The following is a 26,639-nucleotide window of genomic DNA, read 5'->3' on the forward strand; positions in this document are numbered from 1 at the left end:
TAAATTGCAAAAGCTGAGACGTATGAGAAATTGCATGTCAGGGGGATCTGGAAATAGCTTGGAATGGCTAGAATTTAGGGTATACGTGAGGAGTGGTGAAAAATGAGGCTGTAGAGGTAAGGGTCAGATCACAAAAGGTCTGAGATGCCAAACCAAGGAATTGAGAGTTTACCCGATTGCAGCAAACTGAAAGTATTGTAGCAAACTTAAAGGTTTCAGGAAAAGGAGTCACATACAGATTTGTGTTTTAGACTTCCCATGTGGCTACAGTTACAGGCGGAGTAGGCAACACAGGAGGCAAGGAGACTGTCAATTGAGGATGAGGGTTTGGTCTAATGCTGGGACAGTGCAAATGGACACGAGGGACAAATTTCAGAGAGCCTGTGAACTTGAGAGTGATGAGAAAAAAATCTTTCTCATATTCCAAGGAGTGAGTAGGGAGGTTTAGAGGTGAATGACATACCCAGTGAGTTATCCAACAACTCAGGAGGAGCCAAACCTGGAAATAAGGTCTAATTTTAATCTAATAAAGCAATAATGCCTCACAGTAATGCTCTGTTCTGAGGACTTTTGAAGGGAGAGGAAACACAGGTGGGTTGGATAGTTACTTGGTGGTTCTTAGTATCTAAGAGAATTGGGTCTGCCTTTGCAGGGAAACCCTTTTGCCCTTTCTCCCCATTATTGTCTACAAACTATCTTTGTACATGAGCAGAACCACCTCTCAGCCCTGACCACTTTCTAGCCCCACGTCACCCTGAGGAAAGGGAGGGGGTTATAATGCCTGGGGTCCCTCACTAGTCATCCTGCCTGGGTAATGTTCCTCAGCTACTCCTTAGTGAGAATTAGCACAAATACAGCTCCCCTCAACCAACACGACCCGCTCTGTTTCCCTTTTCTATTTGCTTGTTGATTGAGATTCCTTTGAGTCTATTGAGAGGGGCTTGATTTGTTGTAAGTAGTTTTAATTATTCAGCAATTTGAAATGCCTTCTGTGCCAGGTACGATGCAGTGTTTTCCCGTTTAAGGGTAGAGGTGCAGAAAGAGGAGTGGCTTTGCCTGTTTCTCTCCTTCCAGCATCCCAAACATGGCCCCTTCAATGGTGTGTGAGCATATATACAGTTGCGCTAATTTAGGGGGGACTCCTGGCTGTACACATTCCTATACCAGTCCCTCTATTTAACACAAATCGTGCCAATGAGTTTTCCAGGATAAGACCAACTTCAAGATGGGAGTTGGTATCACAGAATTTGGAAAGTGTAATCCCATGAAGAACACTTTGATTTGTTCCTGTCATTAATCCCCTGACATCCCTCTTGCACCTATTAAGGAAAATTAACGCATGGCCAGAGTCCATTTTGAACAACTTTTATTATACGTTTAGTGTTCTCTATACAAAAGAAATCAGTTTTGTGTTTGTTTTTTTCTTTTTTTTTACAGTGATTCAAAAAAAATTCTGGATAATTTGGCCTTTTCATTGCTCATGCAGTCAGTTTATAAGTCCATGTATTAGGTGGTCCTCCACGGCCCAGACGTCTTCCCTGCTGAAGGTCGTGTGACACCCTCAGAGACGCACCTGTCACTGACATTGGTTAATGCAAAATAACTCGCAAAAAGGAAAGAACACGACGTGAGAGGGGTTAAAACAAGGTCTGCCATGGTGAGTTAAATATTTAACCAATGGAAAACATATCAGACAATATGTGGGTGTACGCATGTGATAAGGGATGGGGACATTGGGAAAACATTTCCCTACTGAGAGGAAGAAATTGGGATGGTGGGGGGAAATGTGTGTATTGGGGGGCGGGGTACACAGCAAGAGGTCCTCCGGGGTCCAGCGTGGGTTGGGGTGGGGCCAGGACAGAAGGCAGATGCGTCATAGGCGACAGGCTCAGCTCAGGAGGGGTATGAAGAAATTGGCAAAGAGCTGGAAGGACAACACTGAGGATGTGGCATTTGAGGATCAGAAAAAGGGGTGGGGCAGGGTCATCTGATCTGCATCATTTTTGAAAAAGAAACAGAGCAGTGCACAAAATTCTGGATTTCTTTTTGCAGACTTTTGTGTTTATTGCTTCACTGAAGTCTTTACGTGTGCTGAGCTCCAGCCCAGCAAATCCCAGGGTGGCAGAGCTTCTATGGGCGCTGCTGCCCCTCTGCACCCGGCAGCCAAGGGTGGAGTGATGAGAGGTCCTTATGCCCTCACTTCCAAGGGGCACAGCATGCTGGCGCTCGATGTGTTATGAGCAGGAGACAAGTCTAGGCTTCACAGTGACAGATGCCGGTCACCTCATCACCCTTCTCCTGGCTTGGGTCTGCCCTTCATACCACAGGTTATCACACACTGACTGATCTCGGACTCAGAAAAATTCTTTGTCTGTCATTTTGGGAAGATGTGAGAGAAGTGGTAAAGGAGTATGAGCGGGTGACCCAGCAGGACAGAGGTCAGGACACCTCTGTTTCCAAGAAGGCAGCGGGGGTGAGAAGCAAGGACACTGGCAAAGGAGTTGGAGGGCCTGAATTCAAGCCCAACCTCACCTTGGTTTACTAGCTGTGTGACCCTGGGCAAGTCCCTTCACCTTCCCAGATTTTAGTGTCCTTGTCTGTACAATGAGTCATTTCAATTAGATCAGCTTTGTGATTCCTTCACATGATGAAATCTGAAGCGATCCTAAACTAGACACCTTTGTACATATTTCATTTCCATCCTTATCATTATGGAACGTCCGTTTAATACTCACATACTGACAGAGGAGCACTGGTTTTGAGACACTGTATAGTGGGGTCTTGTGGCTTCCCTGGATGGGTGTCCACCCTTCCTTTGACTCCTTCCCTGAACCTGTCTCAGGAAGGTCCATTCTTAGTAGGGGAGGGAAGGAAAGCAGCACGCTGTTCTGGCTTGGGTTGGAAAGGCTGGGGACAGCTGCGAGGTTGGTCTGAACTGCCACGGTCACCACTGCCTGGTTTAAGAGAAGGCTGCCCAGGAGGTGGACTCTGACCAGAACATTGAGTCTCCTGGTATTTCAAGCTCTTTGTTTCATTGGTTTGACTCCTGATTCCTCTGATTTTTTTTTTTTTTTTTAAGCAAAGACCTCCAATATGTTATTCCTAAGTCACCACGCAAAGCTCAACCAGATCTACAGGGTGATTTCCTTTTAGTGGACCTGTTTGGCAGGGGCTGCTGGTGTGGTGACCGGTGTCCCAGGAACCTGCTGCCCTCCCACTGAGAAGTGGTTGTCTGGTACCAGCCCCGCTGACCAAAAGCTCAAGGAGCCTCACCTCTTCAGTGTTACTGAAGTAGCCTTGCAAAGACAGGCAAAAGTATGTTAAATCCCCACTCCTGTCACAGGGTTGTTTGCAAATGCTCTCCGATTTGGCTCTGATTCTGCACAGGGTGCCAGGAGCCTTCTAGAGCCATTGCCTGTATTGTTACTGGGGAAGGTTGCCTCTCCTTTGCATCAGACTTGTTCTCTCTTGGTTTTGTCCTCTGAAGTCACCCAAAGGGGGCCCAGCCCGGGCAGTCTCTTCTCCCTCCCCCAAGTTGTGCACTGTACCCCATGAAGGCCTTTGCATCTCTAGCAGGCCTGGGTGTAGAATCACCTTCTCCAAGACAGTGTTGTAATCTGTACCGTTCCCCCTGAGGTGCTGCCCTGCAGTAGGGCCTTGGTCTGTGCTGTGTGCCAATGAGTGGGTGAGCCCATGTGTGGGTGCTGGCGGTGGGTGGGGGGAGGCAGTTCCCTAGCTGGGAAACCCACAAATATCCTCGGATCTGTTTCCACCCCTTTGCTAAGGCCAACTGTGTTCAGGGAAACTATGAAAGCACTGTCTGGGCCCAGGTGGCAGACACCCCTTGCAGGGTGAGCAATCTTGGCACTGGCTGCTTCTCGGACAGGTGGACACTTCTCTAGACCTTGGGACTTGCCAGAGAAGGGGTGACCAGATATCCACAACCTCTCAAGGCGAAAGCAGTGGACAAGGGAAGGAGCTAGTCTGGTTTTCCCTTTAGCCTAAACTCGGCCATCTCCTCAAAAGCAAAGTACGAAAGAACAGGCCCCATTCTTTGTAACGCAGGCAAAGTGGGAGGCAGCTGCCCCCGGCCCTGTGGCGGTGTATTCCCCACGCTGGCCTCCTTGCTCCCTCAGGTGGGCCCATGCCGCTCTGTGGGGGACAGACATTCAAGGAGGGACTAAACAGGGGAGACTGAGGCACCAAAATACAGGTAGGTTAAGCCACTTGCCCAGAGGGGCAGAGCAGAAGCTCAGGAGGCAGGACTGTCCCTCAAATGCCCCTGTAAGTTTTGATGCCGTCTTGCCCAGCCTTGCGGACCAAGTTCTCCCTCTGAAACTTCTCCCTTTGAGCCTGGGGCCATTGGTGGCTTACATGCTCAGTGAGCTCCCAATCAATGCCACTGTGTCCTAAGACTCATGTCCGGGACTGTCAGCCCGGAGAGGGCAGGGGCTACACACGACTCTTACCGTGGTATCCATGGCTCAGAGCCTGGCTTGCACTCAATGTTCAAAAGTATATATATGCTGAGCAAATCACCAGACAAACTGAGGGCACAGGGAGCCACAGCTCTTCCGGCCAAGCACACAGTGGGATCGCAGACCCCAGGCACAGACCAGGCAATGGAATTTCTAGTCACTATGAGATGACCGAGACTTTTTCCCTCTGACCCCCTTGCCAGAAAGGCTGAAGCACCAGTAGTATCACCCCCACTGGCATCGTTGTGGGTTGTTTGGGGCGGTTGCTGGAGAGCCCCAGCTGGCAGGGAATGCGGAACAATATGCTCTGCTGCTGAGCTGGGTGGACTCTGGCCTGGGCGCCACGGAAAATGGACTCTCCTCTCCCTGGAAGGGCTCCTGCTTAACCGTAACACTACAACCCACAGACCTCTCTCAGCACTTGCCACCATTGCTTCGGGACAATGTGGTTCTTCAGGCCCAGGTTTGCTCTTGCCTGCTAGGAGGGCTGTGATGGCGTGGTGGTGTGGGCAGCCTCATGATAGGGCTGACGGCGCTGTCTTCATACATGACGGGGGATGGTACAGAGCCTGGCAGGACACGAACAAGGAGCAAAGACAGGCTGAGGAATCACTTCTCCCCAAGACCCTCCCCACGGGCTGCTGGTAGCAGAAGCCCTCCCCTGGTCATCAGTTGTACAGCAGACCTTCTAGAGGCACGGGGATGGGTACAATGACCTCTCATAGTCTTTCTTGCCCTAAGAGACTGTTTTCAGTGTAACAAGTTCACTAGCATGTACAGTGCAACATGGACTCAGGGCCTGAGAAAGTGACTACCCTGCTCAGATCCAGTGTTTTCTGGAAAGGCCAATCCTTTCATTCAGCTCACAGGCATACTTCCTGACAGACCCTTCAGGGACCCTGGGCCTAGGTTGCAGGAATACCCAGTTGCATCCAAGGTGTCAAAGGATAGCCAGGGGAGGGGACTTGAGCTCACTTCCCAGCTCCCTGCTATTCACCTTGTCCCCTGTCACCATGAGAGAGCTGCCCCTTGGGCTTCCAGGAAGCAAACCTAGCCATGGCTGGGGCCAAAGGACATTCCTTGCTCTCAGGTTTAAACAATATCATCGGCTCAGTTCTGGGCTACGGTTTCTTACCTGCAGACAGAGTATGTGTATCTATGGGCTTGACCTTCACTGACTGGTTACTAAGTGATGCAAACATTGCTAATACCTTTGCGGCTCAAACACGTGGCAAATGATGCTTTAACAAAATCTCTAAAGGACACAGCCCTGTCCCTGCCCAGGACCCCTAGCAAGCAGCTGGAGGCTGAAATCAGAGGTTGTGTCTGTGGCAGGTGGCCCATTACTAGGGTCAGCTTCCCCCTCCTGAAACTGATGCTGCAGCAACAGCTCCAGGGTTACTCTTAGGCTCACGATCTCTCTCCTCTGAGGCTGGGTACCTTTGGTTTCAGAAGCGGATTAGGTAGGGTAGATGAAGGCAGCGCCTTCGGTCTCTGAGAACTGCAGGTCTGTGAGTGTATCCATCTGGGGCAACAGCTTGCAGGGCATGTGTCGAGTGGCTGCTTCTGATTCTGCCGTGATGTTTGCATAGGCCGCTCCGTTCTCCTTGAGACAGACATTGCTGGAGGCTTCAAGGCTTGCATGGAGGGGCTGGGAACCTGGGAACTACAGGGACAGATCAGAGCTGCATAAGGCATTCGAACAGCACTGAGTCCTCCAGGCCAGGCTTCACAGCACTGCTAGTGCAGTGTCCCCGCAGGGTCTCCTGATATGTAAATACCCGAAAGAAAGGACACACTGGCTCAGTGTTGGGGCAATAGGGCCCCATCCACACAGTTTCAACGTCATACAGAACTGACCAAAGAGATGATACCTGCTAGAGGTGAAAGGGGGAGCAGTACTTTACACCCCTAAACACACCAGCAAAACTTTTGCAACACAGGGTTCTAGCTCCTTGAGGGCAACAGTGTAGACCCCTGACCAGGTGGGGGGCACCCTCCACTCTGGATGCAGTGGGTGTGGCCCTCTCTCCTATACCCTGGGTTCCACTGATGAGGAAACCCAGCCCTCTTCTTCTCTTGAGGTGAGCACGGCTCCCCAGGGACCAGATGCCTGATTTTCTTCTGCTTGAGGTACATGGTCACTGGAGTTGAAGTCCTTTCCATCAGTGTCCACTGCTGTTCCTCGAACTCCTTCATCAGCATCAGTGCCGCTTTTGTCTTGGACACTCTGGAGGAAGGGGCAGGGTACGAGTGAGGAGCAAGAGGTAGGCCCACCTCCCAAATGAGCCAGAGCAAGGCAAGGAGGCCTGCCCGCCCTATCCCTGCCAAAAATACTGTCACTTTCCAGAAAGGAGCCAAGCCCAGCTTAGCAACTGACAAGGCTGAGGCAGATGGGTCGCGGGCATGGGGAGGCATGTGGCGAGCAAGGCATCCTTCGGAAATCCATTGGCCCAGCGTGGCTTGAATACTGCACCTTTTCTGTATGTTCTTTTACAGACCAATCCTTTTTGCCTATCTTTGCAGTTTTCTGGGAAAGAATCCACCTATTCTTTTTCCAGGGATAGTTCTTCAAATGGAAAAGAAAATGGAGACATTGGGTCTGGAGGGGAAGATGCACAAAGCAAAAATAAAGGAGTGAAAAGTATCAGAACCAACAGAAGAAACTGGTGAGTGTGCGTCAGAGGTTAAGGGCGGGCAGTGTGGGTGGAAGGCTCAGGGTGGTTATCAGGCTGTGCACGGGGCCCGCGCTCCCTCCCGCTGAGCTTGGCCGGGGCTCTCGCTCTCCCACACAGGTGGCACCCAGACGTGGGGGGTCATTGGGAGGGGCTTGTGGTTGGCTGGGTGGTCAGTGGTCCTCACAGCTGGCAGACCCCCATGCTGTACCCTTGTCCCTGAAGGTGGTGGTAGCTTCATCTCCCCTTCTGCCCTCCTCCTACTTGCAAAGTCGTGGCTTTGCCCGGGGGTCTGTTAGGCCAGAGAATAGATGGCGTTGACGGGTGAAGTGGCCTCTGAGCTTTCGTTGCCCTCCGTCTCCTCCTTGTCCTTTTTGACTGTGTACTGGCCGATGAAGGAGCCGTCCTCATTGAACTGACCCTCTCCGCCCTCACCGTAGTCTACCAGGCTGTCATCACTCTCCTGCTGCTTGATGGTGCCGTCCAGGGATGTCTGGCTGCCCTGCAGGGGCTTGTTGTCCTCATCACTGGCCGGAGAGAAACAGAGAATCAGGGCCCAACCCAGCCCGGTGCTACCCAAACCCAGGTGGGATGACGCCGGATACACGCTACACGCGACACACAGTTCAGAGAGGACAGGACCTCAGGGACCACCCAGTCCAGCCCTCCCCTGTCCAGCCAGTTCTATAGAAGGGAAACTATGGCCTAGAGAGGACAAGCAGCTTCTCCAAGGTGAGGTGGCCCATTGGTGAAGAGCTGGAACAGGAGCCCACACTTGTAGACTCCTGGTCTGAAGTCTTCTCCTTGAGGCCAGACTACTCTCTGGGGTGGGAAGAGGCAGAAGATGGCCACCCTGACGAGGCAGAGCCCATTGCTGTGAGACCAGGCAGGATGGAAGTTCTAGTCGCAAGTCTATTACTGTGTGGTTCTGTGGCCGTGGGAAAACCTTCTCATTGGGCCTTAGTGCCTCCATCAAGAGGGGTTGGGCTAGTTTGACTGTCATCTGTGAGTATCTACACAGGCTCTGCCCTTGACAAAATGCCAGCATCTGGGCCTTAAAGAAACAAACCTCTGCCCTGCCTCTCCTCTTCTCTAAGTGTTGTTTCTCTCAGCTCTCTATCTGGTTTATCTACAAACAGATGATGTTGCTTCAGGCCTAGCAAGTGGAAGAGGAATTGAGGAAGGCGGCCAGCAACTTGAGACAAAGACTAGCAAGGAAGGCTCAGAGGAGCCTGCCCAGCTCCTTTTGAGGCCCTCAGGTCCTGCCCTTAAGCTCTTCCTGTGCAAGGAGAGCTGGGAGGCTGGTGGTTAAAGTGCCATCTGCCCACTGTGCCTGCTGTGTCCCCAGGAAGTGAGACACCCTGAGTGGGCAGGGCGTCAGCTCAGGCACCACATCCCTTCCTCTAGCTGGAAAACTCTGCCCTTTAGGCTCTGAGTGGGTTCCAGGTGCTGCTGGCTGCACTTCAGAAGAAAGATGAGTGAGTTCCCAGGCAGGAGGCAGGACCAGCAGTGAGAATCTGGGTCCCAGGAGGCGAGACCACAGTGGTGCCAGGCAGTCTGAGCAGACACACACCGCCCTCTTCTCTGCTTTCCCCCCCACCCCCCACTTAGTCCTTCCTGGGGGTGCTGAAAACAACAGGCCGAGCTGCCATTATACCAGGCAGTTGTTCTGGCTTCTAACAGCAGTGCTGGGGGCAAAGACAGCTGTCAGGGGAGTACCGTGAGCCAGAGCGAGAGGAGCTGGGCATTAGTAGATGGAAAGCTATTAGCGCCCCCACCCCACACACACGCTGAGTGAACGGGGCTCCATTAACACGCCTGTGTTCTCTGACGGCAGTGCTACGGGAGAGGCGCCCTGAGTGAGAGAAGCGGGTCTCCAGGGTTTGTGCAGGAAGTGGAACTCACCTTTTGAAACCTATCAGATTCTTTTTTTTTTAATTTGAAAATGTAATTGGCTTTATTAAGTGTTTCATGAATTGGGCCACATCCCATCTAGCACCAAGACGGGCATTCAGAGAACTAGCAGATTCTAATTACCAGGCTCCTCATCCCAATTACCAGGGTTTTTCACATGCATTCCCGCCCGAGGGCCTCCACCCTACCTGCAGGAAGAGAAGGACTGTGTTTAAGTGATTTGAGGGAATTCTAGGCACCTAAGTTAAATGCACCCGCTGGACAGGGAAGGGATGGCCCTGCGGGGTGGGAGGCACAGGCAGGGGGCTTTAGTGTGTCAGGTTTTTGAGGGGAAAGGGGATCTAGGTCTGGAAAGCACAGACCTCTCCTAAGGGAAGCTTGAATGAAACCAGATGACTGGGGAACCCTGGCCCAGCCCCCTGTCCGCCTACCTTCCAAGAGACCTTTGACAAGGACCAGGTGGACAAAGGAGAGGGAAGTAGAGGGAGACCCACCAGAGAGATGCTTCAGCATCTAGGCCACAGAGTGGAGCGGGATAAGCCATGTTCCCTCGTCCCCAGGCCTGTCCCACCTAGAAACTTGGTTTTTCCTCTGATGTATTACTTTCAGTCCTTTCCCAGTTTAGGACTCTTGGACTCATCCCAGTAGGGGCTTTAGGATGGATGCTGCAGAACCTAACCCTTCCCACCCCCAGGCAAAGCTGAGGTGTGCGTGTGTGCATGTGCATGTGTGTGTGGGGGTGTATGGTCCATGCATACATATCCAGTCTCAACGTCGGTGGGCAGCGATGGGGTGGGGAAGAGGCAGAGGTTTTGCCTACCAGTTTTACTGTTTAGGGGAGGAGAGGTACCTGAGGAAACAGCTTCTCACAGCGTAGGCTGCCTGGCCCTGTATTTGAGGAGGTCCTCACCCCTCCTCTGTGGCCGCACTGAGGGTCTGGGAGCGAGAAAGCCCCACGGCCTTTGGAACTGACAACCAGGGAACAGCTCTCAACTCATGGGGTTGCTAGGCCCCGCTGGGGGTGCTGAGAGTCGTCAGAGGAAGGGCCTCTCATGCTTGCCCTTTGGGAGCCTCATGCGCCTGTTGGGACTGGATGGATGGACGTGGTCCTTGAGCCGCCAGACGGGCTCCTGTGTGGGCAGTGGCTCTGCCGCCCATTGATCTGATCCGCTGGCCAGGCTGCTGATGGACAGAGTGGCAGAGGCCCAGGATGAAATAAGGAGAGGTCAGAGGAGGACAGGGGTGGCCTGGTCCCAGAGAGTGCCTGGCTGAGGTGGGGAAGGAGGGCTCTGATGAGAGCATTTCCTCCCACCCAACTTAGTCTGGGAATGAGACCTCCATGACCCACCCTGTACTGCTCCTTAACTCAAAATATACTTGCCATCAAAATGGACAGATTACCACTTTGTTAAGCCAGATAAGAAGGCTTATCTGGGGGCGGCCCGGCGGCTCAGGTGGTTGGAGGGCTGCGCTCCTAACTAACACCCAGGTCGCCGGTTCGATTCCCACATGGGCCAGTGAGCTGCGCCCTCTACAGCTAAGACTGTAAACAACAGCTCTCCTTGGAGCTGGGCTGCCATGAGCAGTTGGAGCTCAGAGCTCGGTGTGAGCTGCTATGTGCTGCCATGGGCTGACATGTGCTACCGTAAGTGGCCGGCAGCTGGTGTGTGGCCGGCAGCCAATGAGAGCGGCCGGCGACCGACTGCCTCATGGGCCTGGGGGCTGCGCCCTACAACTAGACTGAGAAACAACAGCTTAAAAACCGGGGGTGGGGGCAAACAAAAAAGAAAGCTTACCTGGATCTGAGAAAGAGCACAGGCGTAAGACAATGGCAGTAGCTGGAAGCTGGGCTCCTGGCCTCAGCTCTGCCACTAACTCACTGAGTGGCGAGTGTGGGAGTGTGGGGCAGGTCACTTCTCAGTCTGGGCCTCAGTCCTCTCATTTGGGACAGGCACTGGCTAGAGCCCAGAGATATTGCTCGAGTTCATGAGGAAAAGGCCTACAGCCCCTCCCTCCCACCACTGCCCTTCCTCACTCACCTAGTCCATGCTTTATGACAATACGGCTTCCCTGGGATCGTATCTTCAGGGTTGGGGTGGGGTGTAGGCAGAGAGGAAGCTGAGGACCCAGGGCTCAAATTTAGAGAGAAGACGTGGAAACGTATATACTTTAAGGAGCTCAATAAATCTGAGTTGTGCAGATGAATGATGAAATGCCTCTCACAGAATGAGTGTGAGTCAGGCTGCGTGGGTGGGGGCAGCCCTGTCCGGCACAATCAGGACGAGCAGGTGCTGGCAGACAGGCAGAGATGACAGCCCGATGGACAATGGGAAGGACATCAATACAGTGTCCTCTCAGCCAAGTCGAGCTGCTCTGAGGGGAGGGTGCTACCTCAGGGGCGGTGAGGACAACCCACCCAACGGGATGCACTGTGTGAACAGGGGCCAAGGAGATCACGCACCTGTAGTCAAATGAACCATCCTCTTCTTTGGGGTCTTCAGGGCCAAGGGGAACATCCTTCTTTTCTCGCACTTGGTCAATAAGAGAAGCAAAGACACAGACACGATGACTGAGTATGCCCCTGCTCTGCAGGGCTCTGACCATACAGCCAGAAGATGCCACCTTTGGATTCAGTGACAGTCTCTCTTTCAATAAGGCACCATCGATATCTCCCTTGTTCTGGCTTCCCACATTTAATCAGTTGCCATGCTAATTCTGCCTCCTCCTCATCGCCAGGGGTTTCCTTACATCTCCACTGACAACTAAATTGTCCTCCTACCTGGCTCCCCATACTTCTGCATGGTCATCCCAAAACACCAAAGGAATGCCATCCTTTCCTTGGCACCTTTCTTATTCTGCTCTGTATTATAACGATTTGTGTGTTTTTCTTATGCCTGTGACAGAATGCCAGTTCTTTCCTTGAGGGTGGCGACCCTTGTGTTTCTTCAAAGCTCCTAGCCGAGTGCCTTGGCAGAGAGGACACTCCATACACATCCTTGGAATGGAAAGTGCTCACATAGCTGTGACTTCACTTGTTTTCATAGCTCTCTTTTCCTATGCCTCCTCTGTGACTTACAAACACCCATCAAGACCTTGTCTTGTTTTGCTGTGACCTTCCTTCTGAGCCAGCTGAAATGTCCTGGAAGAGATCACCTTTCCTTCTAGAATCCTTAGCACACAGCACAGAACTTGGCACACAGCAGACACTTACATGAATGATTCTTTACGTATCCTTTTTGGGGTATAATACAGGATAATAACCCCCATTTTAGGGGACGGAAAACAGGCCTTGAGTGGTGAAGAACATGTCACATAACTAACTGGTGAACTGAATAAAGTCTAGAGTGAAGACTAGAGCCCAGGCCTCATGGTTCTTGGTTCACTCGTCTTTCTAATGGACTAGGGGTTCACCCTGCCGCTGGATGGACAGAGGGTAGCTATGAGAAGAACTGGAATGGGACACTTTCCACTAGGCAAAGGAAGGCTCAGAGTTCATCTGATGAATTTTTCAGGTGTTCCAGTTCCACCTGGAACAGGGGGGTGAACTCAATAAGGCCGCCCCCCTCCCTAACTCTGGCCTTCTCTTACAGAAGAAATACAATCCCAACACAGCATAGCAAGCTGAAAGAAAACATCATTTACCAAAACAAAAATGTTAATTTCTTGCCCTCCCATACAGATGCCTCCCTCACTTAAAGGAGAGGCATAACTGTTTAGAATCCTAGGGTCTTGAGGGTAAGAGGGTAGGGAAAGGAAATAAATAGAATCTCCTCTCTCTGAATTTTAGGGGGGTCCTGGAAGAGGATCTGTTCACAGAGATGGAGAGAAGCAGGCATTTGGGGAGCACAGAGTGTTCCCCAGTGGGGCTTTGCGGGGCAGGGAGCAATTTCATTCTGCAGTCCAGCTGGATTTTCACTCTCAGGGTCATCCATTATCCTGTCTGCTGTCACCCTACCCACCCCATCACAGACAGATGGCTTTCTTGCCCATTTGAAAAACAGTATTTCCAGAAACAAGAACATCAGAGGTCCTTGTCCTTGTCCTTGACCTTGGTTTGTCTGGGCTGGAGGATCATGAGGCCCACAGAAGACAAATGGCTCTTGGGGACTCTAGGGAAGCCCAAGGGTGTCCCTGTCAGCGCAACCCGCCCCTTAGCGTCCGCCTGCTCCTTACATAGGAGCTTCCATCCTCTGTTAGGGTGTCTGTGATGATGTCCTAGTCACGCTGAGAGCCAGCTCTACAGGCCTCTCATGGGTGTGCTTCTCCTGTCCAGACCTCTCTCCTCACTACATTCTCTCTCTCATGGTTAGAGAAAATGCCTCTCCTCTTTTCTCCTTCCTTAGGACACAGGATTCTAATGAGATTCAGACTGAAAAAAAAAAGCCAATTTACCGAGCAGATGGATGGTGAGTCAAGGGGAGGAAGATCATTCTTACGAGGGGCCCGGGTTCCTTCCATCCCCTCTGGAGCTGCCTGGACCACGCCATGCGCCCACCTCAGGTGAACTTAATTAACTCAAATGCTTTCTGGCAGCTCTAAGACGCACAGAGTCGGCAAGAGCGCTGTTTTTGCAAGCTTAGCAAGGACTGGGCTCACTGAGAGAACAGAGTCCCCCGGATCTGGCAGGGGACCTGGTGACCACAGGAGAGACTGCTGGCCACTCCCTGCGCCCATTGCTCTGACATATCTTACCTGGGTACTTGCCACCGCGACTCCTCTTGATGAAACAGACGATGAGCAGGATCAGCACCAGGAGAGCGATGGCGCACATGAGCCCAATGAACCAGCCCTGGGTGGCAATGTCGGCCTGGTTGTTCGTGTAAGCTGGAGGGGGAGGGCCGGAAGCAAACATGTGAAGGGTTTTGCAGGGGAGCAGGCAAGGAGGGAGAGGTGAGGGAAGAACTTCAGCCACTGCGTGTCCATGTTCCTCCTGCTGCCTAATGCTGTCACCTTGGTCCTGTGGCCCAAACTGCCCCGCCATAGGGACAAAGAGGAAATAATTAAGGAGCCAACATCAAAAGGTCAGAAAAGAGGCAGAGGAAGGGGAAACAAGGAGCAGAATAAGCAGCAGAAAGCTGACAGACCCTTTAGGAAGAGGAAGTTTCCTAAGGACGAGGCATGATATTCTTGCAAACCACATCCTGGTCACAGCCTGGCAGGGACGGTGGGAAGGCCAGGAACTGGCGACCGAGGTACGATTTCCCACGAATGAGCCCGGGGTGAGGAGACGGGCCCTGCATGCTACCAACCAGGGAAGGGGCTGTGGTCACGTTGCAAACACCCATCATAAGAACACCTTCTGGGGCCTGCACAGGCCCAGAGCAGCAACCTTGCCCACTAGCATGGCTCCAAAGCCACCCAGTCTTCCTGGCAGTGGGTCTGGGCAGGGTGCAGCTCCAGGATGCCCTTACTTTTTCGTGTCTCCCCAACTGGACTATGCGCTCCCTGACAGCAAAGACAATACTGGGTGGATACTCCCAGGTGGCTGGTGGTGAAGTTGGGGCTGGGGCCGTGCCTTCAGTGCATCCCAGGCCACTTCAGACCACTTCCACAGTCAAAGACAACCCCTGGTGACTGTGACAAGCTGACTTGCTCCCTCCCTCCCCTCATGACAGTGAGTCCCTCTCTGTCCCTGCCTGGAATATATGGAGGACCTGTCTCCAAGTGGGCAGACCCCTGTGTGGTTTGAGGGGCATGTGGGTGAGCCTAGACGACAGGCACTCAGGCATCATCTGATGGTGTCCTGGATGACGCAATGGCTCGGGATGCGGTGTGGGTTGGGTAGGACCCACTTGCCATTCTCCTAAGGACTGGAGAACAAAAGTGACACTTCCTGAGTTGCAGACTGCCATGCAAACCAAGACTTGGAGGAAAGAATGGATCAGCGGAGCAGAAGAGACACAAAGTAACCTGGAGTCAGCTGAGTGGGCCCAGTAGCCTCTGGGAGAACATGGGGAGCTCTGAGAGCCCTTGGAGCTAGAGCTCAGGCACGGGGTTTCCTCCAGGGGAGCAGCACAGGGAGGGGTGGCTCTGGGGCCCTGGCTGTGCTCCAGCACTTTTTTTTTTTTTATCACAGCAGGTATCTGGAAACAATCCCACCCTTTATTCCTCTTGGGCAGAGACACTGTCTTTAGAGCCTTCCCAGCACCTAGCCAAGGGCACTGCACCGAGAAGGTCTCAAACAATGGTGAAGACTGATGAACAAGTGCTACCATGCTCTCCGAGCCCTGGCTGCCCAGGTGAGCAGCAGTTGAGTTCTACAGAACATGGCTGTGATTGCCCTGATCTAAGCATGCTGTGGGGGAAGGTCCCTTTCCTGCTGCTACTCCCCTTCCCACAAACCACTGTCACACAGTGTCAAAGAGATCTTCCTAAAACCCCACATAAGATCAAACTGCTTCCTGCTTTAACCTCCAGCACATCTCATTACTATTGGGAAAAACCTACATTCCTTATCCTGACTCGTCAGGTCCCAGCAGAGCTGGCCCTGGCCACCTCTTTACTCCAGCCTCCCACCACTCTCTCCTCACTTTCTATACTCCAGCTGCACCGGCCACTCTCATTCCCACCTCAAGACCTTTGCATCTGCTGCTCTTTCTTCAGATGGTTGTCTCAGAAAGCCATCAAAAGATGAGAAAGTCATCTTCTCAGAAATGTCTTCCTGGACCTTCCCAGCTAAAGCAAAGGCCCTCTCCCGGATCCAGCCACTCTCGGAGGGCTCTCATTTATCTTTTTCACAGCACTTGTAACCATCTGAACGATAAAAAGTAGTCCCCCTTATCCGCAGGGGATATGTCCCAAGACCCCAGTGGATGCCTGCAACTCGACAGTTACTGTTTTTCCTATAGTTACATACACACCTATGACAAAGTTTAATTCATAAATTATGCACAAGAGATTAACAATAGCTAATGATAAAATAGAATAATCATAACAATATACTGTAATAAAAGTTACGTGTGGTCTCTCTCAAAATACTTTATTGTCCTCAGCCTTCTTGTGATGTGAGATGATACAATGCCTACCTGATGAGATGAAGTGAGCTGAGTGACAGAGCACTGTGACTTGGCGGTAGGCTCTACTGACCTGCTGACCACATGTGAAAAGGAGGGTCACCTGCTTCAGGTGACCCTGGATCACTGAGCCATGATGAAGTTGATGGTTGGATGTCAGGAGCAGACAATGTCGATGGTTGGGGAAGTTTAGTATTTTTGGATTGCAGTGGACCGCAGATAAGGGAGGACTACTGTATTACCACTACTATGTAACAGTTTACACTTATAAGCACTTCCTGTGGTGCCAGGCACTGGTCTAAGTACTTTCGTACACGTTCTCTAATTTAATCCTCACAACGACCCCATAAAGTGCGTTTTTATTATTATCATCCCTATTTTATAGGCAACGAAACTGAGGCACTGAGGTTAAGTGATTTACTCAAGGTCACAGAGCTACTAAGTGGTAGAAATGTGACCCCAGGCTGTCCGGCTCCAGAGTCTGTGCTCTTTACCACTTTTGTCCTTCCACCCAGAAAGTAAGCTCCTTGAAGAAGGGACTGTCAGGTTTATTGTTCTCTCCCCAGTGCTGGGACCTTACACATAGGAGGCACTCAGTTCACATCTCCTCAGGGGATGAACCCGCCACTTCCTTCCCGTCATTCAGTTTCCTCACCCTCTTTAGCCTGACGGGGCCTCTGTGAACCTAACACTCCACACTGCCCTCCCTGTGTGTTGCCCATTCTAGCACCAACTCAACTCCCAGCTGGGGGTCTCCTTGGCGATTACTGTATTTTTCTGCCCTTGCCATGAGCCCTTCTGGAGGAAGACGCAGAGCCAGGCCCATCACAGATTCACGATGTCGTCCTTCAACTGGGCCTCCACTGCTGCCTGGCAATCTTTTTACTCACCTCTTACTGTCCCTCTCAAACTGCAGCACCCCTCCCCACCACCGTCCTCCCAGCCTCCACAACCGTCCTTCTCCCATGTCAAGCAGGTTAGGTTCCCCTCTCCCCTCTGAAGCTACTCCGCCCTCGGTTGTGGGACCTGTTCCTCACTTTCTTGGCAGTTCAATCCTGAACGGATTTCTGCAAACTCTAGTGTTTTCAATTTCTTATTCTTTGATGTCTCTTCCTTTCTGCTGTTAAATATGTTGAAGCTTCCTGTATCTTAAAATAAAAACCCGTGAGGAACCTGCCAGACTTTTCAGCTCTAGCTCATGCATTGTCGTTTTATAAGTAACCTCCTTAATCTTCCATTGTCTCCAGTTCCTGCCAACTGCTTTCTCCACCCCCAGCAAGCCAATTTCAAGCCCCTTTATACTCAAGAGCTTCATCTCCCTTCATGAAGTGGGTCTTTCCCAAACCTACCTCTGTATCATTGACTCTTACCTTCACTGTCCTTCAGTCCTGACTTTCCAACTGGCAATCCTTCTATTAATTTCGCATTGTCCCTCCAGCCAGTTGCACACTAAGCCCAGTGCTTGCTCCAACCAGCTCCTTGGATGGTCCATCTGCTTGAAATTCAACATGTGTCTTCCTGCCCGCTGCTTCTGCCAGTGGCTTCCCCATTCTCCCCATCTCTAAGGACTAGCATTTCTCCTTCCAAAATGTACCATATTCACCTCTGCTCCATTTCAGAAGGGCATGGGGCACCCTCTGCTTACCAGATCCAGAGGACACGGCACATTATGTTGTTCTGTTGCTAGGATACTTCCATCAGGCCTGGACTTCCAGGAGCTCCGATCTTCCCCTCCCTGCATCTCTGCCACCCTGCCTCAGCGTCTGCACTGCGGCCCTTCTTGCTCCCCTTCCATTCTACCCTCCTTCCTGACTTTCCCACTCCCCCAGCTCACACCAATCTCTGAACTCCAACATCACCCTGGTTACTCCACACAACGTAACATTTAATTGCTCTGTTTCCTGGGTCCTGATTTCCAAGGATACTATTAAAGGTTTGAGAACAGGGGACTCTTTGAGCCTCCAGTCCTTAGTACGATGCTGGTCACATAACTCGTCAGTCACTACTTATTGATTAATGATCAATTTAATCCTAATACAATATGGTCAACCTGGAATACTGCTTTAGTTTCTTCCCTGGTACCAGCTAGGGGACCCAGGAATATTGGCCTGACCATGAACTACACCTGGGCCCTGGGATGAAGGAATCACTTCAACTTGTATTTGGATGGTGATTCCCACCTTTTGCAGAGACATTGGTTTGAATGTCTGCAGTGGCCTGTTTGCTCCACCAGCTTCCTGATGGTTGTTCTGATGCAGCCCGACAGTGTCTCTATGAGACTCCCTTTCTCTTGGGAGAGAAAGGCACAATTCCAGGGAAAGTGACTATATGGGCAATTTAGAAAGCAAATGTAGCTTTCCATTCCTGACTTTGCCATGTGAAGTTCAAATGCTACCTCCAGTCCTTACCGAAACGGTCAAAGAATTTTTTGTGAAGTTTGGATACAGAAGGCTGTTCAAAACCAAATGGGTTTTGTAACTATGTATGGTGATGGAGGTTAACTAAACTTATCGTGGTGTTCATTTTACAACATATACATATATCAAATCATTATGTTATATACCTAAAACTAATAAATACTTTCTGTCAATGATATCTCAATTAACAAAAACACCCCAGACCAAGTGGGATCTGGGGTAAGGTGGGCTCAACCTGGCAAACACGAGTCCCAGTGCCTCTTACTCTGGACTAGAGGCCACATTTTGTGTGCCTTCCACACCACTCCCTACAACCTCACTCAGAAACAGACGAGTCACCTGCAAGGCCAACTGTTCCCATGACCCCTAACCAACCAGGAGGGATTTGGTTTGGCTATGAAGAGAGGCTAGTCATTCAAGGTTGGCAGGGGAATTACATTTCAGAAATAAGGATCGATGAACAAATATAACAGGGATGGTCTTTCTTTAAATGCAGTTTGGCCTGACTGCTCTCACTTAAGCATCGATTTACACCTCTCCATTCCCACCTCACCCCATTCTGGGTTTCTCCAAACACAGTAGAAAGAGGCTAACTACAGTTAGTTTCCCTAATATCCCTCCTTGCCGCCTTCCTGCGGTCTGCCGTGGGTTCTGTCTGTCTTGCTGGCCCACTGTCAGCACCCACCATCCTGCTACCTCACCTCATCCCACCCACCCAGGATCGAAGAGCTGACAGGACTCCTGGAGTCCAGGGCTGTAGGTTTGTAGTCCCTTGGGCCTCTTTGGCTTCAAAAGCTTCAAGGAGGTGATTCACTTCCCCTGTGGGATCTTTAGGGTGAGGATCCAGGGAGCCTGTTGGCGTTCCCTGTGGTTTTCTTCCACTTTCTTTCTTAACCACCATAGCATGTTTGAGTCCGTGGACGTCAGTGATGGCCTGTGGTTGCCTAAATGACCAGTGGTCAGGCAGGTCCAGAGATGCTCACACTCTTGCTTTGATGAGACACAGGGACCTGGGGGACTGTGTGAACTTGGCTCTGGAATCCACCCACAGGAAACACAGTGTGTATTTTTGAAGGATCTGAACACACCCGCAGGCACATGTGAACTTCAGAAAGTGACAATGTTTTCTTTCCCTATATTTCCACATAATAACTTCCAGCCTGCCGTGGAGGTAGGTGAGTACTATGTGCTCAGAGCTAACTAGGGTCCTAAACCTGCCTACTCCAACCTGCAATGGGAGGAAGCAGGAAAACTTGGAAGTGCCGAGTGTCTCACCTGCTCTGAAAACAAGCTATCAGGATCAAACTCTCCAGATGAACCACAGGAAAGAGAAGTTAACATTTGAGTCAATGCTCAGAAGTAGATGATCAGTTGCTTTCCCCGCCCGTCCTGCATATTTACCCCTGAGGGCAAGGACTGGTCCTTTTCTCTCTGGCTCTTTCTCCCCAACCCTCACCCACAGCTCCAGGCCTTAGCACCAGAAGTCTCACTCGGAAGCAGGCTGCACTGGCTTCTGCAGTATCCCTAGGATGGAATTCTATCCTTGAATATCATCTTTGCTTCCTGCCTCTGTGCTGGGCTCAAGTTTGTTAAGGAAGCAACATCAAAACATGCACTGGTGAGCAACAGCTTGGGACCCTGACTGGGTCACAGTCCAGCCACCTGCTCCAGTTGGTCAACTGTCCAGTTCCCTTGCCTGGCTCCCAGGATAGCCTGGCCACTCACAGACATCCTGCTTAAGTCTGGCTAGCCTCAAGCAGGCAGCTGGACTCTCAGACTCCCTGAGTCTTGATGGCACGGACATAGGCAGGAGAGGAGGAGGCACAGAGAGGAGGACAGGACGCCCAGACCAGGAGGGAATAGGCTAGAAGGAGTGGAGTGAGACATTTATACAGATGGGCAGTGACTCTCAAGATGCACGCTACCAGGATCAGCCTCACCAGGCCAGGTGCAGGAAGAGTAATGAGTAAGTCAACGTTCAGAAGTTCATATAAATCAGTGGGGTTTTAGTGCGTGTGTCTACTAATCTGCATCTGATTAGGACATCCTGGGGACAGGGACTGGTGCTTTTCTCAGTCTCTCCCCCAATCCCACCCTTAGCCCCAGGGCTTAGCATACCACCTGCCTAATTTTAAAGGTATACATAGACAAGCAAGTGCCCTCATGTCTGTAGATTGCCAACCATCCTGCCGACCAGAGATTTCTGAATCTTCTACCTTTACTGAACCCCAGTTGGCCTGTTCTTTTGGCACAATGAAGATACTTCTCCATCCATAGCTGGAGCCCCTTTAGAGCCAGAACTATTCTAATACTGAAGAGCTTCTTCCTCTCACCCAGCAAGACAAAGGTCAATGACTTTTAAACCATGACAAATGCAGGACAAAATTTAAACCAAAACAAATCCCAAACAACTTGTGTAATACACTTTGGAATTTTTTAACGTGACAGTGGCAAGGCAGTGACATACATCTGATCCTTGGTTTGGTTCCTGGGGAGATTTCTGAATCAATGTCCTTGGATGATCCTATCCCCTAATCCCTTGGGCAGGAAGCAAGCCCCTGTGCCCCAGGCTATATGCAAGTCCAGCAGCCTCCAGACTCACCCGCACACACACAACCCTTCTGCTGAAGTACAGTTGGGGCTGGGCGTCTCCTCGTCCTCATTCTACCATCCCTGTTTCCTTCTGACTCCCCGTTTGTTCCCACAGGGTCAGAGCACGGTTTTCTCTCCACTGTGCATGCACTTCTGGCTTCTCTGGTTTTCCTGGGAGCCGCAAAGTATAAGAGCCGAGACACACCATGCAAGGTGGGGAATGGGTGGGGAGGGGTCTTCTTTCCGAGAAGAGACAAGCAGGAAGCTGAGAATGAGAATGAAATGCCCCATGCTCGTAGGGGATGGCCAGGCCAGATCCCCTCTCACCTGTACTGGTCATAAAGGTGATGATGGCACTGCTGACGCCCTCGTTGTCCCGGGAATAAACTCGCAACGTGTATGTCATCCCGGGAAAGAGGTCTGTCAGCTGTATAGGCTGGGCATGAGCCTTAACAGGGACAGTTTTTTTCGTATGGTTGCCTGGGGAACAGAAACCTTAGTCAGCCTAGGGCCACGCACGAGGAGCTGCAAAGGCAGGGCTTAGGTTCCTGCTACCTGTCAAAGGGCAAAGCATGGGGGAAGGGGCCAGGCCATCATACAGACCAGGAGGTCACCAGACAACTCCATCACCAGCCCTTCCTCGCAATCTCTTACGTGATGGCGCTTCAGCTGAGGACACCGTTTCTTCTCACCACAGTCTTGGTGATAAACATATTATGACCTACTTCCTTAAACTCTCAAGGTGTCAGCCAAATGCTGTTATCCTGAAGAGGGTCAGAGGGCCAGTTAGCATCCTTCATGGTAACTGGAGGTGAGATAGAACCCTGCTTCTCATCTCTCACTGTGTGGAGAATTCACATATCAGGAGAAGTGAGTGCCTGTGTGTCTGGGGATATAGGGTGAATGGTGGTGGTAGGAAGCTGGAAAAATACAGACCAAACTTGGGATTTGGATTCTGTGGACGTGAATCCCCTCCGACCACAGAGAACTAAGGGTTGTCTTTATTCTTTTCTCGGAGAACTTCGGGAGGCCGGCCCAGCCGGGTTAGTTGGCTTACTTGCGTACAGCACATGCCAAAGAGGCCTACATGGTGGGCCTGCTCCCTCCGAACAGGGGCCTTCACTCAGAGAAGGCAGATATCTTGACCACACTCTACAGTTTAACAGGGCTGTACCTGTGGTCTCAAGATCCAGCAAAGTCTGAACAGCTCAGTTCAAGCCACCAGCTGAGACAAATGACTCTGGTCTGTGTCTCTGACTGTGGCCATGGGTGTGCCTCTGTGAGCAAAGCACAGTTGTACCCCAGGTCTGAACTGGCCCCACCTGTCTAGGGGAGATGTTAGAAAACATGGATTCTGAGTTAAGGAGAACCATGCACAGGTGAGACTGGACGCCCCTGGGGGCTATTCGGAAGCCTCGTCCTGGGCAGGAAGTAGATGAAGGGCCCCATTACCTAGGCCCTCCCCAGCACATAAAACCCTAGACCTCACTAGTGGCTGCAGAAGCCCCTTCCTTCTCCTTGAGCCTGCTCCGCCCACCTCACTGCCGTCTGAACACATATTGATTCATTAAGTCATAATTAAGCCAGGCTAGGAGGCCTCTCTGAGCCCGGGCAGTTCACAGGAGCTCTTTAATGGCATCCAGCTCCCCGCCGCAGCTGCCGCCACCACCACCCCGCACAGCAATGCTTACTGTCAATGTACTCAACCACAAAGTCAGTTCCGGGCCCGAAATTGTGCTTCCAGGTGATGTTGGCCCATTTACTGTTGGGGAGCACCGTGACGTTCCATATGGACTGCTCATCGGGGGCTGGTGGGCAGGTTAGAAGAGGAGTTAGTGGTGAGGAGGGAGGCAGCGCTGCAGACAGACAGACAGACAAACACATGTGGGCGGCCAGGAAAGGGTCGAGTCAGAAATGGCTGTGCACACGGCCCGACAGAGCTCCAAGCTGGAGCCTGGGTGGCCAGGCTGGAGGTCCCCATCCAGGTACGAGCAGGGGCAGCCCTGAGGACCCATATATGAGGGAGGGCAGGAAACTCTCTCTCCACACAGGTAGGATGGGAATGCGAGTGAGTTTTGATCCATACCACTGGAGGCTTTCACCTCAGCTCACTCCTGTTTTAGATCCGTCATGGATGTGACGGCGCAGTAAAAAGGGCCAGGAAAAAGCCCTGTTGGCTCAAGTGCAGACAGAGCGGGAGAGATGTGCCCACCTCTTTCCCTTCAACTACAGACATTCTACAGGAAGGAGAAAGGGTATCTTTCAGAGCCACTCGAGAGTCATAACAGATTTGCAGGAAGGACAGGACCAAACATGGGAAAGCCTTTATAGGCTCCTGAAACTGGAGGAGAATGGTAACCAGTCTGGTCTGAGGAGCCCCTGGGGTCATTCTCGGTCACTAAAATCCTGGATTATGTGGAAAACGCCCCCTGGTTGTCTAAGGGGATTTGGCGCCTAGAACCCCAGGATTCCAAGTAGAGACAGTATGAACCCTTCCTCTCCCTCTCATGGGCTGACTGGGACGGAGATAACGCTTTCTTGGCACCTAGTCCTCAGTGGTCCCGACACCAGAAGAATCCTGTTTTGTTGGCTTCTCAGCACTACATACAGTCTTAGAGGCTTGATCTCCATGCAACACAGAAGACATTAATTATCTAGTTCCTATGATCTGGGAGCTACTTACTGAAAGCTATCGTGCTGTCGGAAACCATAGCCTGTGGACAGGACAGGTGCTCATCTTCAAACGTAATCATTTTTCAAGAGTCCCAGCAGTCTGATTACCCCATTTCCCAGCAAAGATTTAATAGCAGAGTACTAGCATGAGGCCTTGTATTTCAAAGACTTTACAAGTATGGCTCCTGTATATTTTATTAGCATGCAAGGGGGCACTGTCACCAACTCACTTGTCAAAAATAAATGTAGTATATTAGTGATGCATGTATTCATTATCTATTTGACATGTGACTGAGTCTGCAGGGCTGGGGAAATGATAAAAGATCTGGTCTTCACTTCAAAGGAGTGCCTTCTCTACTACAACCTTGTCAGTTGCTGGTTGTCCCAGGTGAGTATGACTCATGTTAGGTGAGACACCAAGAAAGAGATCCCACTGATAGCCCTACAGGGCATTCTCCATGGGGGCGGGCAGAAGGTGGGCTTCTTTACTTATCTGCCAGATGTTTCCATTGTATTGGCTGCTTTACCACCCCAATCTCAGCTCGTGGACTCTCACGGCTCTTGCTAGGGGGAACGATTTATGATTAGTCATGATTAGGGGACTCGAGTTTCCTCCTTCTCAGCTCTGGGCACTGGAAATAGCCAGAGAATTTTGGTTTAAGCAGTTTGGCCACTCATACAACATTGACCCAAATCTCACTGTCAATGAGATTGGGGCACTATCGGAAAAGGTCAAGTGATGGGAAACCAAAAGGATTTAAAGGTGGGAGTTGGAGGAAGGCACTGCCATATAGAGAGACCAGGATGATGACCACTAAAGAACTTAAAAGGGCAGCTGGTTGGCTCAGTGGTTATAGCTCGGTGCTCATTGTACCAAGGTCCCTGGTTCGATTCCCACATGGGCCTGTGAGAAACAATGGCTTGAGCTTGGAGCTGAGTAGCCAGTGGGCGGCTGGTTTGCTCAGTGGTTAGAGCACAGTGCTCATAAAACCAAGGTCGCCGGTTCGAGTCCCACATGGGCCAGTGAGCTGCGCCCTCCACAACTAGATTGAGAACAACGACTTGACTTGGAGCTGAGCTGCGCCTCCCATAACTAGACTGAAAAACAATGACTTGACATGGAACTGATGGGTCCTGGAGGGACACACTGTTGCCCAATAAAAAAATTTTTATAAAAAGAACTTAAAAGTTCCAAGAGAAGGACCAAGAAGGAGAGCTATTGGCTACTATTGAAACAAAAATGCTTTTAAGTAAGGTAGGGCATGGATTATTCTGCTGACTCCTAGAATGTGAGAATTAGGGACACTCCCTTGAAATCTGAAAAAGACAAGTTAAGACAAATAAAAAGTCCCATTTTACCTCAAAAAAAATAAACTTACGAAACATTTTTTTTGTTCTAAGATGAAACAAAACATTTTGTTCTAAGATGAAAGACATGATGAAGATGAAAATTCATTTTAAAAGTTCTGAACATCAGAGCTATTCTGCTGCATTAAAGGAAGTGAGGGTGTTTGAGGGTGTCCCCGAGCTCTAAAGATAAGATCAGGGGCATGGCTAGGCCCTCCACAGTGCCCCCGGCAGTTAGAAGTTGGGGTGTTAGTCCATGGGGCTAGTCCCACGTGGCAGCAAGGCCAATCCTTCCAGAGGGCAAGTAACTGCTGGGGAACAAACTCCACTCCTCTTCTTCATTGTTTGTGCATCTCTTCTGTGAACACAAAGCATTCAAGTGGGACACGTAGCCCACTTTAATGCAAAAGATGTCTCACTGTGGGGTCCCAAAGAATACCCATCACCAAACGCTGGTGGCAGCTTCTAATAGCCTAGCAGGTTTCTCCTCAGCCAACTTTTTCCTAACGTATATGTTGTTTAAATTCTAGCTATTGCACCTTTAAAGCAAATCAGTGTTGTCAAGGTCTAAGGAGCATCAGGTGGTCAGTCACGTATCCCTCGTCTCCCCTTAAAGCTCACATCACATCGGGCAACTGAATTAGAGAAAACACAGGTGGATCAGGCCTCCATCCTCATTCAGGTGTTGAGAAGTGGGTGGAGTAGGAGACAGTGAGGCCTAGGAAGGTGAAGGGACTTGCCCAGGAAACAGGGGGTCGACAAAGCTACAGCTGCTGGAAGGTTCCGGGTGCTTCCTGTCAGCCCTCGGGCAGCATCACGCTGATTTGATAGCTGGCTTGTGGGCTCCACAAGCTAGAGGTCCTCCCCACTGTGGTAATAAGGGTTTGATGCTCGGTTCTTAGAAATATTGCTGGATTCCCAAGAGGTCTCCTAATGCTGGAAGAACAGAGCTGCTGCTGGTCTGGCTGCGTGATGCAGGAACAGCATATATCCAGGCTCAGCAGGCCAGCTCTGGGATTGATTCTTACCAGAGGTCTCTAGAAAGACTGCGATTTTCCCTCCATGTGTGCATCTGAGGGCATGGGGAGTGTGACTGGAAAGAACAACAGAGCACCTTCAGGCATTATGGGACTCCCTGGAAATACTGTTTCCTGGAAACGAACTTTTAAAAAAAGTCTGTAAGTGTGACTTGTGGGAGAGGGGCAAGGAGGGGCAGGGTCCTGGGAACAGAGCTGCCTGGCATGGCCAGCCACTCTGCACGCCGCAGCCCTCTGTGCTGCAAGGCTGGATGAGACATGGCCGGGTCAGGGAGCCTTCTCAGGATGGTTGTCCAGTGTCAGGCCCCTTTCCTTCCCCAAACTCTCCCCGCCAGAACGTTCAATCCCGAGCTGACGGCTTGGGTAGTCGAAGGCAGCCCTACTGGGGGAGGAGCTGGCCCTCTGTTAAAGGACAGAGATCTAGGGCTAGGACAAGCTGGATGGTGTAGTGGAGAACCATAAGGAGTGGGGTTGGGGGTGCTCTGTGCCGCTA

The 26,639-nt window shown here is 51.1% G+C and overlaps 1 protein-coding gene across 28 annotated transcripts in view; it reads right to left on the bottom strand.

The window, feature by feature from the left end:
* Positions 1-1,425: 1,425 nt before the first annotated feature.
* The window catches only part of NFASC (neurofascin), a 181,568-nt gene continuing 156,354 nt past the window's right edge, over positions 1,426-26,639 (bottom strand). For 11 of the 28 annotated variants that reach the window (XM_033093332.1, XM_033093330.1, XM_033093326.1 and 8 more), the window contains 5 exons: positions 22,781-22,945; positions 21,417-21,569; positions 13,760-13,891; positions 11,529-11,598; positions 1,426-7,680 (listed from right to left, as the gene is read on the bottom strand). In XM_033093332.1, coding sequence (XP_032949223.1) covers positions 7,449-7,680; positions 11,529-11,598; positions 13,760-13,891; positions 21,417-21,569; positions 22,781-22,945 — 752 coding nt within the window. In that variant the 3' untranslated portion in view covers positions 1,426-7,448. Of the gene's footprint in view, positions 7,681-11,528; positions 11,599-13,759; positions 13,892-21,416; positions 21,570-22,780; positions 22,946-26,639 lie in introns of those variants that run through there. The other 17 variants (XM_033093335.1, XM_033093344.1, XM_033093343.1 and 14 more) reach the window with 4 other exon arrangements.

The sequence above is a fragment of the Rhinolophus ferrumequinum genome, chromosome 22, assembly GCF_004115265.2.
Source record: "Rhinolophus ferrumequinum isolate MPI-CBG mRhiFer1 chromosome 22, mRhiFer1_v1.p, whole genome shotgun sequence".
Classification (NCBI taxonomy): Eukaryota; Metazoa; Chordata; class Mammalia; order Chiroptera; family Rhinolophidae; genus Rhinolophus; species Rhinolophus ferrumequinum.